A 16,417-nucleotide genomic window follows, 5' to 3' on the forward strand; every position below is an offset into this window, starting at 1 on the left:
AGACTTCCGGGCCTTAAATCCCCTCGGCCCCGCCCCGCGCAGCCGCCCTGGGGCCCCGCGCACCTGCCCGGCCCCGCCCCGCGCACCTGAGCCCGGCCCCGCCCGCCCCAAACCCCGAGCACCTGCCCGGCCCCGCCCCGGCTCTTGGCCCGCCCCTGTCCCATCCCGACCCGCCCCGGTCCCGCCCCTGTCCATCCCGTGCCCGTCCCTATCCCTCCCCTGTCCCGTCCCGTCCCTGTCCCTGTCCCGCCCCCATCTCATCCCTGTCCCATCCCTGTCCCGCCCCTGTCCCGCCCCGCGGGTGCCGCTGTCCCGGGGGTCTCGCTCGGGATCCCCGCTCGGCGCTGTGCGGGCCCCGGCCCGGCCCGGGCGCTCTCGGCGGGGCCGCTCCGAGCCCGGGGCGCTGCGGCGGGGCCGGGCCGGGAGCCGGAGGTTCGCGCCCGGCTCCCGCTCCGGCCGCTCGGGGCCCCGGGCACGGTCCCGCTCCGGCCGCGGGGAGCCGGGGCTCTGCCGGTGCCGGGGCAGCCCCCGGGGCCCCGAGCGGAGCCCGACGCGCCGGGCCGGGCTCTGCCCCTGGCCCCGAACGCGGCGTTCGGGCTCCGCTCTCAGCCCCAAACGCGGCTCCGCCGCCGGCCCCAGAGGCAGCTCCGAGTCGCCGGCTCCGAGCTCTCCGTGGGGCCGGGCCAAAGGCGGCCCTTAGAGCTGAGCGGCTGCGACTGACGCTGCCCGAACGAGCCCGCTCTGAACACCAAAGCACCGCAGCTGGCGTTTACTTCAAGCCCCCCGAACACGAGGCTCTGTGAAGCCAAATCCCCAGAACGCGGGACTTGCTCTCTGCCTCGAGCCCCTGAAATGCAGAACTTGCTCTCTGTGAGCCCAGATCTCTCGGAGGGAGCGGGGTTTCACATCCCCAAATCTCAGCTCGGTTCATCGCTGTCTGCACTTGGCCAGCGCAGCCTGGCTTTGAGAGTCAATCGGCGGCACTTGGTCTCTGAAGCCTGGACTCGCTTGCTCGGACCGAAACCCCGAAACCAGGGCTCAGTCACTGTGCCTGAACCCCAAATCCAGCCCGGACACGAGCCCGGTTTCAGAGTCCAAAACGCACGATTCGGTCTCTGGTTTTAAGCTCTGAGCGTGAATTTTGAGCCCCTCAAACGCGGCACTCGCCGCCCTTTGTGAAGCCCAAAACTGATGGGGTGAGTCTGGTTCTGAGCTCCCAAAACACAGCCAAGGGTCTCTGTGAGCCACAGCTGCAGGACTGGGGCTCAGCTCCGAGCCCCCTAAGGCAGCGCCGGCTGACTCTGGGAGCCGCAGCATCCCTGAACCCCGGCCGGCAGCTCCGCACCAGCAGCAGCAGCATCGGGAGGGGAATCAGAGCCATTTCCCCGGCTCCTAAGGCAAAGCAGGTGAAGCAGGAGGGTCTGAAAATCAATCCAAACTTGCTTTTGCATCGGTTTCAGCTGGGACTTGTCATTTCTTCTAATTTCAACTTGGTTATGATCATCAGCAGTGGCTTAGGAACGGCTTCTCTCTGCACTGCGCGGCTCCGGGGCTGTCCTTAGGCACAGGCAAAGCCGTACTGCTGCTTCCCGGGGAATCCAGGCTTGGCACATCCCAATAAAACACCATCGTCAAAGCCAGGAATGCCACACCAACTTTATTTGATAAAACACGATGAGAGAGAGCCCCGAGCCGCAGACCTGGGAGCAAACAAATCCCGTGGAGCAGTCAGCTCCCGGCTTCTCTAACAGCCAGGAGTGGCCCCAGCTGTGCAGCTGCCCCAGGTGCTTCTGCTCAGGAGAAGAGAAAAAAAAGAGAAAAATTTACAAAAAATAAATATTTTTAAAAGGGGAAAGAAATGGGGAAAAAACAGTAAAAAGGAAAAGAGAAAAAGTAAAATAAAGAGCCTAAAATAATAAAGTAGGGGTGCAGAAGAAGCGAAATGCAGATTGAACCCTTCCATGCACACAACAGGCAGCTGGGCAGGGGGTAAAGCTGATGAAGCAGCAAAAGTGACCCTCAAAGCACTCTCCAAATAACTAAAAGCCAAAGCAACAAACCAAAAACCCCAAGCAAATGCCCAGCCAATCCCTGCTGGATGCAGGAGCCAGTCTGAGCTGCTGGAAGCCGAGCAAGACAGAAATCCTGCAGGGGCCCCTCCTGTGGCACTCGGCCCAGGTGGGAAAGCCCTGGCCAGCCCCCCGTGCCTTGGGCGAGCTCCTGGTGACCTTTGGGAGCAGAGAGTGGGGCAGGGGCTGGGAATGAGCTGCTGCCATGGAACGGCTCCCGGTGTTCCGGGAGAAACCGCTCCTCTCTTGGCTCCCAGCTCTCCTTGCCTTCCATGGGCAGCGTCTGCACCTGCTCTGCACCTGGGGGGAAAAGGTGTGCAGGGAGCTGGGCACACCTCGGGCACGGCCTTCAGCCCAGGCCTTGGCTTTCCATCTCCCCCCATCCACTCCTCAAAGCCAAGGAGGTGCCTAAATAATTAGCAATTCTAACAGAGCTGACACATAATCCCCGGGAAGGGGCAGCCCCCAGTCTGGGACCTGCTCTGCTTCTTTTCTGGCTGTTTCCCAAGGAAAATGCTGCTCTTTCTCATAGTGCCACAGATGCCCATTTGGGGGTGATGGAAATCAGAGGCAACTCAGGGAAACGGGAAAGGCTTAAGGAACTTCTTCAGCTGCACCAGCAGCGATGGAGAAAACCCACAGCTCCTTCTTGTGTTTAGGGACCGCCCAGAGCAGCAGGAGAAGCTTGGTTTGTGTTCTGTACGGGGACAATTGTGTTGGAATCCCTTTGTGCTCGTCTTCAAGTGAATGTGTCCCATGGTGGTGCCAATATTTAATGGAGGTAGTAGCTCCTGTTCTTTTTCCCCTATTAAATGCTGTCCTTACCTCAATCTGAAGTGCCGGTGCACACTGGAGGATGGAAGGATGCACACTCCAAGGATGAAAGCAGGACTCCTGAGGCAGATGGATGGCCCTGGTGCTGCAGGTCTGGGTGCACAGCACCCATGGCACTTGCTGAAAAAGATCCAGCTTTCCATTTGTCAAGCACTTTGTAAATGTTCTGCAGAGATCTGTGGCTGTGGCTCCTCAAATATCTGGTTAATAACTACTGCGTTTTGGGGGTTTTTAAACTGTGTTTAACAGAGTTAACAACACACCTACCCACCTGTCCTCCTGCTTCTTGCTCTCCTTTTCAATGATTTGAAGCAGGTGATTTTTCTATCTCAGTATCACGGTGACATCAGGATCTGCTCTGGCTGTTCTATTTCATGTGTCAGGAGTGACCTTCCACCTCCATTCCATTCCTTGGGATCTGCTTTCTCAGCAGGGCCATTTATGATCGCTTGTCTTGGATTTTATCTATTGCCTTTCATTGTCTATCTCAGACATTTTCATGCTTGCACTGAATCAAAAGTGACAAGAAGTGATGGAATGTGTTGCTGGAAACACTTTTGGCAATGCCTGATTGCAGAAATGTTACTTGATGAGGCACAGGCCATCCTGGGGGGCACTTTGGGCTGAGGAGGGGACGGTGCCCAAGGTTTGTCATCTTTGGCTCTTCTTCTCAGCAAACGGAATGAGCCCAAATGTTTTGCATAAACCAAGTACTCAGTGAGACTCAGGGGAGACCTGGTCCTGTCCCCTGGAGCTGACAGGAGGCTGTAGCCAGGGGGGGATTTCTCTCTGCCCAAACAACAAGATTTTATGATCCCAGGCTTAAGGAAGCCTTGTCACTGCTCTCTGTTGCTCTTCAGCGGGACCACACAAGGCCAAACCAAACCTCAGTCCAAGGGAAAAGGACTAAGGAAGTGCAGAATCACCTTTTCTGCTTCAGGAGAGCATCTGCAATAAACTGAATCCATAAGGGTTTTAATAATTTTGGGAGCTGTTGGCTGGAGGGTGTGTGAGAGCTCTGGTTTCTGTGTTAATTTAGTTGTCTTCAGAGTTATAGAAAGACTGAAGCAATGACTGCTTCAAGATTGCTGCGTCTGCCTCATTTCTGGAAAAGGCTGTTAAGGTTGTGGGGCTTTTTTTAAATCTTAATTTTGTTTATGACAAACAGTGCAGCAGAAAACATCTTTCTCCTACAGGTTTATCAGATTTTTAAGCAACTGAATCTGATACTTCATCTTTGCCCTTTCCATGAATAGGAGGCAAACCAGAGAATTTGTTTCTTTAGGATTCTTTGGGAACACCCTAACACATGAGTGCAAGAAGCAGAGAGAAATCCAAAAGCAAGTCTGGGGCTCAGCTAATTTTTCAAGGATCAAGGACAAATGCACAAGTGTCATTTGTTTCCTGCTCTTCTATCATAAACTTCCTTTTATAATTTTTGTGTCCTGTGCCAGCAAAACTGAGTACATCCAGAAAACAAATGCAATGCAGCGGAAGGGAAACTCCAAAGGTTGTGAAGTTACCCAGAATGTGGGATACTGGTGCTCCAGTTACACAGAACTAACAGGAACAGCAATTTACCTGACTCTTCTTTGTGCAACATCAGCTTTCCTGGAGGGAGGCAAAAGGGGCTGGAAAGGCAAGTGTCTCAAATGTAAAGCTGGGAATATTCCCTGGCAATCACCATTAAGGTCAGTTCTTTTCTTTTTGCCAGGAGAGATGTGCAATAGTCAATGGTTGTTACTAAGAAATGTCTCTTCTTATTTCAAGCCAGAATATTCTCCCTTGGCCACTGGAAGTTTCCACCCAGCAGGGAAATGCAATTAAATCCAAGTGGAAGCAGTGTCCAGCCCCCATACAGGAAATGTATGTGCAAGCTTTAGGACTGCACGAGGGAAGGAGAGGGTATTTGCATCTCAGGTGGAAGAGATCCTCAGGTGGATCTTTCATTGCTGCTGTCACCCCAGCAAAGAGAGCTGCTCTGAGCAGGTTTAGTGCTGACAATAGCTCAGAACAGCCCCCTGCACGTCCACATTAACATGTCCTCCCTTCAGGGCAATCTGGCCCTTTGCCAACCTCCCAATGGCCATGAAAATAAACTGCAATGCAAATGATGCTGAAAAAAAAATCAAAGGGTGAGAGTAAAACTCCTGTCTGTGGAATTCCTGATTTGTGCTTGTGGCCCTCTGGCGTTGCTGTCCCTGGGGACAGTGACCTTCCTCTCCTCCCTCTGTCGGTGTTTCATTCCCTTACCTCTTTGGTTGCCACACTGGCATTTAAATGATGCCTTCTGGCTTTTAACTCCTTTCTCTTTTCTTTTTCCTCTATTTCTCTTGGTGTGGAAGTGTGCTGGAACAGAAATTTCCATCACAGCAGCACATCTGCAAATAGAAACATAACAGAGTCTCACTCAGTGTGGGCAAGCACCTTCAGCTCCAAGGAGCTGTGGAGAGCAAGCGCTCGGTCCCTTAAGGAAACGTGGAGTGATCGGTCCCTGAGACAAGAAAATCCAGACAAATGCTATGGTCAGCCCTAAGCAGGAAGATTGAAAGCCAATGACCTCGAACCTGCCATCATTATGTTCATAATTTTAATGTAATGATGGTGTGATAACGCAAAGTTGGAGTTTAGAGAGTTTAGACATTCTGCTGAGGCTGGTGACGTTACTCAGAGGGTTTTGTATCGCTCTGATGTGTCTGAGCAGGATCAAGAACTAAAAGGAAAATTTTACAGAAGCATTTGAAGACAGATTGCCCCAAAAACTGCTGCTTCTTCCCGGGGGACAAAAGATGGAACGTTTTCCTGTTGAATTCCTCTCAGAAAGCACAGCCCTACTAGCTCAGCTATGGCAAGGGTGGATATGATACACCATGGAAAGAGACAAAACCAGAAAGGTAAAAAGGTCTATCTCCCCTCCTCCCCTGAACACACTCTAAGGAAAACATTTCAAGCAATGGAATAGAGTAGAATTGGTTCCTGCCTCTGGAGTTCAGTTCTCCATTTCATCCAAGTGCTAACTGGGATGACTGGTGGTGCTGTGCAATCCTCACTAGAGGAGACTCCCCCGTACAAAGCCACCACACATCATGTGGCAGCAGCCCCACAACATCTGCAAAAGGCAGGTCCAGCACAGAGCTGGTCTGGAACAGGAATCACCTCTGAGCACAGGAGACAGGAGGTGCTTTATCAGCCATGCTGCCTCTGTGGATAAATTCATGGCCTTTTTTCATTTGATTGAATTGCAGAGTGCTGTGCAGGTCTCATTTCTGAAGGGTGATGGTGCAGACAGTGGTTTAAATGGTACAGTGTGTTCATCAATATGTGGTACTGCATTTACATCCCTGGAGTAAAAGAATTGGCACATATAGAATATGTTACAGGAGGGCAGCTATACAATGAAGTCATACAAATATGTAAAAGTTACATTGTTCACAAAAAAAAATTAAATAAAAAAAGGAAGAGCTGCCATTATTGTCAATAAATACAGAACAGGAGAATATGCACCTCATCTGTCAACATCTAAAGGTCAGAGCATTTCCATCCTGGAAGTGCTTCCAAGATGGATCCTCTGAGGATTTACAGAAGCATGCTGAAGCAAAATACAAGCTGTATTTGGGGTGAGAGGACAAAAGAAGGAACTAAGAAAATTCTTCAAGTTGAGCCTCACCTAGTACCAGTTCTAGATCTCAGACAGATCTGGTGAAGCCCCAGTTGTGCTGCAATCCTCTTTCTGCACGGCCTGACGTGGTGCTTTGTGGCTGGCTGGGAACTGCTCCTTCAGGGCTTTGATTAAAACACTGTGCAAGGCAGCAGAGACTCATCTCCAGACTCCTGAGTTATTCCTGTTCTGCTGGAAGCTGACATTCCACTGACAACCAGCTCATACCTGCTTTATACTCACAGCTTTTCAGTTTCTCATCTTAGGGACAAAGACCAGAGCAATGCTTCCTTTTGTTTTTTTCCCCTAGTTTATGTTCTTTGTTGATTGGTGAAAACAACTCTCAGGATAGTTGATAACTTTTGGCTTTGTATTGCAGGCACAGTTTTTCTCCTGCTATCAGCTCCTCCAAAGCCTGAAAGATTAACCTTTTTTTTTCCCCTCATTTGCTAACAATGTAGGTTGCCTTCCTGCTACTCACTTAGATGGCATTTCTGCCATGTTGGATAGAAAGGAATAAAAAGGGAAGAAAGCAGCAAGAGGCCCCCAAACTGCCACTGTTTCCTATTTTAGGCACTTCACATTGCAAAGAAATCAATTCCTGTAACTCCCATCCTGGGAACACCTAAAATCTGAGGTTCATCTAAGCTCCACAGAATGAGACTTAGAGAGTGTCATTTTAATGCACTTTTAGGATTGAGACCTAGGCTGAAATGATATGAAACTAATTGTTTTGAAGTTCCCTGATGCATGAGCCTTGATTTTTCATCTGATATGAAAAGTTGTCATTCATCTTTACTTCTTTCTTTTGCCCTTTAGCCAATTAGATACTACAAACTTCAAATTCCAAAACTGCAGCTTTCTGCCTTAATTTAAGGTCAACAAAATGATGCTGCAGCCTCTGACTGTTTAGTAGGGGTTATTGCATGAAATGAACGACACAAGTGCACAGGCAGAGTGAGATAAAGGCAAATCAAAGCATTTCATCTGCAACTTTTCACCTTCTACAAATCATCTTGGAAAAATGCAAATCACCCCACACTGCAGTTCACTTGTCTCTCAGTTTCTGCCCCATTAAACAGCGTCGTGTCCCCTGAAGTCTCTTCCAGTTTCTCACACTTGGAAGTTCAATTGACTTTAACAGCAATTTTCCTTAAGGTCTATCAACACAGATGAATCGGCAGACCCCTAATGCATGGCTTAAAACTATCTTTTATACAATATTGCCCTCTGTGGGAGCCCCAAGATGTAACAGATCTACAACAGAAATACGGATGCTGATGCTCTTTGCTCCTATTCCATTTTTTTGGGCATAGGATCTACTTTCCTAAAACACTCCTCTTGAACATAAAAGCTTTATGCCACCAGGAGAAATCAACTTACTATCCTCTCACCATTTAATTTATTTCTTTCAAGCCTGCACTTCAAATTGTTTAACAGGTATCTCTGCTACTGCTATTTACATTTTAGGTGACCATTTCAGTTCACAGAAGCCCTGCTGCTCTGTGTGTGTCAGCATTTCAGGCACACTTAAAACCAGCAAATGAACAAAACTGAGACCCAAAGTGCCACATCACTGGGATGGGTAGGCAAACAGCATTTGGAATATTATTTCTCAAGTGCCCCAAAGTCTTCTGAGAGCAAAGATGCCACTCCAAAATATCACGGCAGATATTTTGAAATGGAACCTGCTGAACATTAGGAAAGCAGGAAAGTAGGAATGAGCAAGATGAAGAGGTACAATGGTTAAGTACCAAGTTCTTATTCACTTGGAGTGAATTATTCCATCCATGTTTTTCTTTCCTCATTTTAATTAAGTCACCTTTGTTTTCCTTCCATGAGAAAAATATATTGTCAAAAAAAACCCCCACTCAAAAGACGATTGGAGAGCAATCACCACTGGGCATTGTTCACCTGGAACTGCATTGCATATTCCAACCAAAAACACAACCATTCCTTCTGCTACCATCCTGATATTTTAATGTTAGTGCTGAAAGCCTGTAAGCAATTCCTACCTCAAGAAAAGGGAATCAATAGTAGTTAGACATTAAAAGCATTGCTTTAGCTTATTAACTCTGTTCCAGCAGATGTTGTAGAGAGATTGCACATCTCTAAAGAAGCCCAGTGCAAAGTAAATATAACATCATGATCTTGATTTCCCTTGTCAGACTACAGCATTTTCAAGTCTTTAGCCTCCCTTTTGCTGAACCCAGGTCTGTGTGGGTTATTTTTCATTTTATTTTGAAGCACAGCCTAGTCACATCAGTCTAAAAACAGACCTCAGGGCACACTTCCATTTCCCATTTCAGGATTTCCCACCCTACTGGAGCATTAGCATGAAGCCTCCTCCTATAGCACCGGATAAAGCGGGAAACAAATTATAAGAGGGCGACCTAAAAGTTTTTTAAAAAACTTGCTAGGAGGTGAAACAAAACACTGTACAACAGGATGAATTCATGACAGTAATTCTAGAACACCGGTTTGGTGGTGCTTTAGTATCCAATTTTTCACTTTGAGGGTTCTTTAAGGTTTAAATGATGGTATATAAAAAGCTCTGCTTGTGCAAGCTAACCTAGAAAAAAAGTCATCCTCAGAATGCAATGGAAGCTTGATATCTAGATGGCAAGGACAGAAGAGCAAAAAGAGAAAGATAAATGTTCTTTGTAGTTCCTCCTTTGAAACTACCATTCCTGGTTTCACCTTTGATTCAGAAGTGGATTAGAGTATTAAAAGAGTCTCTGTAGACATGTTAAAGGGGACTCCCACTGGAGCTCTGGTCTAATTAAGCTGCTTTATGAATCATTCCAGTTTGACTAACTCAAAATGTCTTCTAAAAAAATATCACTTAATACATCAAACCGAGAGTTCAAGCCCCTTTGTTTTTAATAATCAAAGAAGAAACGCTTGGGTTTGAGATTTGTAAGCTATCACTGCACTTTATGGATGATCCTCTTGATGATCATTGCTTTGCCAGCAGCTGACCTGCATTGCTCTTTAGGAGAAGCCCCCTTTCCCCTGCCCATCTCAGCAGCCCTGCTACAGCTCAGACACGCAGCTGAGGTGACAGCAGAATGCTGGTGTTACCCAGAGACAACAGTCCCAGCCCATGGAAACCATCAGTCAGCATTTTGCTGCTGGCTTGGCTGGAGACCATCAGGAGCTGGGGAATGTTTCTGCTGGAGCTGATGCAGGGAACAGCAGAGCACTGCCCAGCCCTGGAAGGAGCCCCTTGCTGTAGAGCAGTGCTGCACAAAACCTGTTCCCCTTCTGATCACTCCCTCGGCCAGCCTGAACTCGGGCTGGGAGCAGATGCACAACGGGGTGACAACACTTCTGCCTGCAGCACTGGGGACCAGAGAAACCCTGGCATGGTCTCTGATGGAACACAACCCTTGTGAGTCACACAGCAAATGGTTCTCTATGTTCACACAAAAAAGGGAAAATGGGGGCACAACCCAAGTTCCTGGATTAGTGTCTGTGACAATCTGCAATGGAGGAGGGGCAGCAGCCAGCTTTTCTGCCTGAGGCACTTGGATGAATGGGACTTGGACCTGCTTTTGGTCTTGCTTGTGCAAGGATTTACAAAACTAGACTGACTTGCTTATCAGCAGGGAGGTCACAAAAAGAGTCATGATGGAAACAGACCAAAGGGGATGCAGCTCTTCCACAGTGTTACAGGTGCAAACAACAAATGACAAGAGGGCTGAGCAGAGCTGAAATCTGCTTACTGCTTCACTCTCTCCTATGACATTGAAGCAAGGCCTAGGAAAAACCTCTTCTCTCTCTAAGCTCCACTCCTACCCCTTTTGACTTCCCAGGAGCTGTCTGCTACTTCAGGCCAAAGCAAAACCTGGGAAGGATTCTGTCAGGAGAATCGTGGGACAGAGCCCAAGAAGCTTTATGGATACACAAAGCCATCCATCCATCTCTCTCACACATCACCAGCCCTTGTCTCGGTGTCACACGGGAAGTGGTGACAAAGATCAGGCTGTGGATTAAGCACCAACTCATTTCTTGCTTTGATGCTATCTCAATAAGAGTACTTAGAACCCCACAGTTTATATTTTCAGAGTTGAGTAAGCACTTAAGACATAAAACAGTAATGTAATTAGAGATATGTGGAGCAGCTCTAATGCTAGATGTAAATGAATGGATGTTGGTTTAACAGATGTTTCCACATTAGTTTCTATCAGCACACTCTCTGAAACTAATACATCCAAAGCCATACAGGAACAAAGCCACACTAGGATATCAAAGGTATCTTACAGAGGAATAAAAGTATAAGATAAAGGTCATTACAGAACTGGTATGCACTGATTTGCCTTTATCAACTGTACAAGTGTGTCCAGACATAAAGAGGGGAAAAGAGAAGCTGGAAAAGACACTGTATAGCTGGACCAAGTCAGCAGTCAGGGAATCTAGCTGGGTTTTTTTCACTTTTTTTTAATTTGACTGGAGGACTGAGCAGCATTTTTGCTGTTGATGTTGTTGCAAATCAGCACTTGATGCTGAAGCAGACCACTAGCAGCATGTTCTCCCCTGATATCTGGGAAATAAGAATAACCCACGACAAGGCAGGCACTGCCAGTAGAAGACATGAGTGCCCTAGCTGAGTTCTAATGCGTGAAACTCAGCTCCAAGTGTATCCATATTTCATCCCTACATTTCTGATTCTGGAAAACCTCTAACACATTTTGAGCCAGAGCCCAAAGATTCAGATGAAAAACTCTAACAACTTCTTGAGACATCAAGAAAACAAACTAGACTTTTCTTAATGAAATATATGAACACTCCAAGAACCCCAAACCACATTCTGGTATGCCTTTATGTTTCTCACACTCGTGATGCCAGTCTAATTAAGTTCCGCATATCTCAAGTTGCTGCTGGAGAATTAAGACTAATCTATAACTCTTCTAAGTTGTCATAGTTCCTCTGAAATCAATGGATGTTTTGACAGCTTACACCATCTGAGGAACTGCTCTGTGTGTCGAGTAAGACACAGTGCTGTTTAATTACAGGGAGGTTCAGAAGCAGTCTCCACAGCTCAAGAAAAAACCAGTTCTTCCAGGAATAGTCATTTCTTGTTTCTATCCAACTCATTATGAACTTCAGTGTCAAAAGCCATCTTTCCTTCAGTGAAGACCATCACTGTGTCTCCAGCTGAAAGAAAAGGTTCTATCTCTTGCAGTAAATTTTGAAACACGCCCTTGGTGCTGCGAGGAGAAGTAAGGAGCCCCTATTCCAGTGTCATCAGAGCACTGAGATAACAGTGGGGAGACTGGGAGCAGCCAGACTACAGAAACTCCACACAGGAGCAGCAGGACATGGATCCAGATATTCCAGTGGAAGTTTTCAGATAGTCTGGAAGAGCAAACCAGGGGGATACTGTGTGTTTACACACAAACTTCTGAGAGGATTGACTTGCTCTGCCTCATATTTAGGAACATGATTTGCTAGTAGGCTTGGCAGTGCTGGATTAATAGTTGGACCCCATCATCTCAAAGGTCTATTCCAAACTAAATGGTTATAGCATTCTATGTTTCTAACCACAGAACTGCAGGAATTGTGTTTTCCACATTTGGGGATGCAAAGATGAAAACTTTAAAAATGTTCACAGACATTGTAGCGATTGGTGTGTAAGCTGCAAGATTTGGACAGAGCACAGCAACACTTCCTTACACCAAACCAACAAAGCACAACAACAAACAACCACCTAAAAAACCCCCTCCAAAACCCAAAAAACCCAACCACCATCAAAGCCACAGTTCCAAATCCAGAAACAGATGTTTTTCAGAAAGTTTTGTTCTAAGTAATGCTATGTTTTATCTACAAGCTTTGCACTACCAAAATCAGTAGAATCAACTGTTGTGATTGCCTGCCTATACAGGGAGGAAATGGACCACATGAGGATTAACAGGTACAGAATAATGTACACCACCTAATGCAAAATCTGTGCCGCAGGTTAAGAGCCAGAAAAACATACATGTTTTTATTAGAAATGTGTGCCTAGTGGAAATGAGCGAATCTTGAGTACTGAAATGATACAAAGTCTACATTTAGAACCTCTTTTCACACTTGCAGCGCCCAATTCTCTGTCACAGTCACTGCAGCAGAACTCACTAAAACTCTTGTTTAATGAGATGTCATTTATTTGCAAATACACTTTACAATAACGTGTTTCCAACTACTGCAAACTGATTTTGTTTCATTCCTTCCACATGTCATTGTGCCACCGAGGAGAACTCCTTTGATATTAATAGCAATGAAGATGCATTGCATCTGACAGCCCTAACAACATGTTTAATACAACATTTTAACTCTAAGTAGATGAAGACTCAGAAGGGAACACTTTTTTCAGATTCCATTGTTTCAGAACACAGTTCTGTATAAATGAAATTATCCCACTTAAAAGTTATTTCCACTTTGATATTACTTCTATTTAATGGGACAGTTTTATTTTGGGAAGATTACTTTCTGACATACTGCAAATTATTTTCCCCAAACAATATGGTTTATCCTTCTCTATCTGCTGTAACCAAATTTGTCTCAATAGTCTCCTGCTTCTGGTATATAACTCTGGCAATTCAACATCCCAACTTCTTTTCAAATGACAATCCTAAGGTGTCACTTGCAAAGACAAACAATACAAAACGTGCTGTCTCCGACTGCTACTGCACAACTCAGTGATGGATTTATTCAGGCTTTATTTCAGCCACTTTGTTACCAGAAAGTTCTGCTCCTGCAGAACAACACAAGTTCTGCCAGTGATGCTGGCCAGACTTGACTTTTTTCCTGCCATCTGAGTTTCCATTCAGGAGACTCTTCAAGGATGCTCACTCACCTAACTCAAACACTGCCATCCTCTTCTCCATGGCAAAACCATTTAGGAAGCTTCACCTTTATTTCTGCTCTCTCCCATGGGATTTGTTTGCCTAAGGAAAACACCTACTTAACAAGGAGGTAAATCTCATTTTGAAGTGCATGGACAGAGAATGTTTTGGAAAAGAGCAAATGCAATTTTAAAGCAAATTAAAAGTTTAACCGCAGGGTCAAACCTTTCATTTAAGAGAGCAAAGAATGCAGAGCTGCTGTGGCTTGACAAGTGTATTAACACTGAAGAAACCCAAAAACTTGGTTAAAAATGAAACAAAAATGACCCACTGCATGCAGTGCTGTCCTTGTCTTTCCTTCTTGCACTTCCTCATCCCATTAACAAACTTCTAAGAAAACATTCTCCCTTATCTTTAGTGCAAACAGGGCAACAATCAGGATGTTAGAGATTTGCAGCTTCTAGACCAAGTTGAGAAAGGTGATCTCCTATTTCCTGCTTTGGGACAACACTCCTCACAAAAAGCACACAAGAAACACAGGAAGAAATAATGGGAAGATGTTAGTGCCACTGACCAACCACTGTCACCTCACTTGAACAGCACAACAGAGTGGAAAAGGACCTTCAGGAATGTACAGCTCTAAACATTCAAATGGAAATTGTCCAGTCATTTACTGACAGCTTTTAAGAGCAATATTAGCACAAACCCTCCCTGCAAGCAAGTGCCATAAAACAGAGATGAGAGAGGTGAAATGCTGCAAACAGCTCCTGACATCCAAACCTATCTCAAACAGCCAATAACCCAGTCCACTCTTCACATTTGATGCTGCCATTTACTGCTGCTCACCACATTCACCTCCTGCTTGTAAGACTCACAACAAGTGCAATAAATATGAACAGCTCCTGAGTGGAGCCCTCCAGTTCCAACCATGAACAACTATTCACTTTCAGATGAAAATACCGCTTTGCTGCATTGACCATCAGTTTGTGCACATACTTTACCTGTACATCGTTGGTGTTCATCCTTGTTCCATCCTTGCCAACGAAGATATCATCTATGTCAACCAGAATGTACCTATCCAAGGATAGGGTGAGTTTCTTTCCAGACAGGAAAGAGATGGCATCTATGAAAATCAGCTTGTGCAGCCAAAAATTCAAGTTACTGCCGAAAAGGACTCGCTGAATCCCATCGTGGAGCCCCAAGTCATGTATTACTGTGGCATAGAGAGCACCTAGAGCAGCAGGTGGAGAAAGGTTTTCTGGTGTCTTTACTTTTGCAAATATCACTGGTTGATAAGTTGTGTGATTAACCTGGAAAACGGCCCAGGCATTTCCAAGCAAGGGCCCTTCCTCAAGCTTAGAAGGTTTAGTCACATGGAACAGTGGGGAATGAGGGTTAATGCAACAGTCCTGAACACCCAGATTGCTGTGGACATGGAAAGGAAAACCCTTCAACTCAAAGCTCTGCAAGCTGTTCTCAGTGCCTTTGTGAAATCCAATCACACCTACACCGTACTCCAGGCAGTACTTATCTAGAAGGCCTCTGTTCCAAGAGTCCATATTCACGTACTTCAGAATATTTTCATACACTATGAGAGCGTATTTGCCTCTGCTTTTGTCTAGAAGCACTGGGAGGTCACCTTTCCCAGATGCAATCTCAAGGTGAAACTGAAACCTGCTGGATTCCAGAATGCTTCTTATATCTTGGCCTAAGCTTGAGTGCTGGCTTTCCACAAACACCAGCACTACCAGGTCTGTCCTCAGGGGATCGATGGGCTTCGTGCTCTTCATCTCCATCAGCTTGGATGGCAACGGTTGAGGATCACCACATTCCACTTCTGAAGAGGTTTCAGGAAGCTCATTCTCCTCTTTGTAGCCATTATACAAGTAGTAGGCAGAAATAACTATGCTCACCATACAAAAAGTGGCCAGCAAAATTACTCTTCTTTGGAAATGTCTGTCAAGTTTCAGGATAAAACTCATGGTGTTTACTTGCCTTAGATAGCTCTCAACAGCAGCATGAAAAACAAACACAGATTCTCAACAACTTGTTCCAGTCCTCTGAAATATTTCTGTCACCATTGCAGCACACACATCTATCTTCCACAGAGCTTTACCCAAGGTATGGTCTAGAAGAAAAGAAAATCAGAGATTTAATTGAGGCAGCACCTTGTGAAGTATCACCTGCTTAAACTAATGGGGAGTAAAGAAACCACTGCCAGCCAGAGAGTTGGAGACCAACAGCTCCAAATCTTGCAATAATGTATTTTTTTTCCCTGCTCCCACTACTTGCCACGTGCATTTGAAGGTCTCTGAATCTCACAGGTTCCTCAGCTCAGAGGATCAAATAAAGTAGGAAGAGGTACTGAAAAGCAAGGCGTAAAAGCAAAGTATTTACTGTGCTTTAGAAATTATTTTCACCTAAAGATAAAAGTTAATTCCCAAGTAGACAGCTGCTAACAACCAAAATACTGAAGAAAATTTATCAACTTCTTCCTTCTACTCCTAAAAAGCTGGGGGAACATGATTAAACAAATTTTATCTTTTATTAGTTTTCCCAAGAACTAAGAACGTACACAACTGTTGTACAAACATACACTGATGCACTCTATATTACATCTACTGTAAGAATGTTTTCAAAGCAAAACCTCCTTCCTGCAACATCAGAGGAAAACAAAGCATTTCTCTGGACTGTGGAGTCTTGCAGACTGTTAGAAGCACTTGCCAATTCATTGCATTAAAAACAAAATACAATAATCAAGCTCTTAAATTGGAGAAGAGAAAGTCATAACTCAAAAGTTAAACCTAACAGGCAGATCACCTAAGGATATACTTATGCTTTATCTTGTATTTAAGGAAAGAATAATTTTTCAAGCCAGCAGTACAACTGCTGTCAAAATTCCCTAGTAAAACAACTGGATGGTGTGACAAGCATAAAATAATGATCATAAGTCATAAACAAAGCTTCAAAGCAGATCTTGGAAAATATTAGGTGTGTGAAGATCTAGAACATGGCCACTCTAACTT

General features: G+C 45.7%; 1 protein-coding gene across 2 annotated transcripts; it reads right to left on the minus strand.

Annotated features, from left to right (window-relative positions):
- Positions 1–1,562: 1,562 nt before the first annotated feature.
- On the minus strand, positions 1,563–15,373 carry LOC131578945 (bifunctional heparan sulfate N-deacetylase/N-sulfotransferase 3-like). Of its 2 annotated transcripts, XM_058838283.1 has the most exons (4): positions 14,393–15,373; positions 5,157–5,284; positions 2,895–3,023; positions 1,563–1,790 (listed from the first exon to the last, which is right to left on the minus strand). In XM_058838283.1, exons 1-2 carry the CDS (start codon positions 15,371–15,373, stop codon positions 5,228–5,230), a joined length of 1,038 nt encoding a protein of 345 aa, XP_058694266.1. In that variant the 3' UTR covers positions 1,563–1,790; positions 2,895–3,023; positions 5,157–5,227. The 2 variants fall into 2 exon arrangements, with proteins under 2 accessions (XP_058694266.1, XP_058694264.1); XM_058838281.1 differs by lacking the exon at positions 1,563–1,790 and having other exon boundaries at positions 2,665–3,023.
- Positions 15,374–16,417: the final 1,044 nt, after the last annotated feature.

Source organism: Poecile atricapillus, chromosome 4 (assembly GCF_030490865.1).
Source record: "Poecile atricapillus isolate bPoeAtr1 chromosome 4, bPoeAtr1.hap1, whole genome shotgun sequence".
In the NCBI taxonomy this organism is placed as follows: Eukaryota; Metazoa; Chordata; class Aves; order Passeriformes; family Paridae; genus Poecile; species Poecile atricapillus.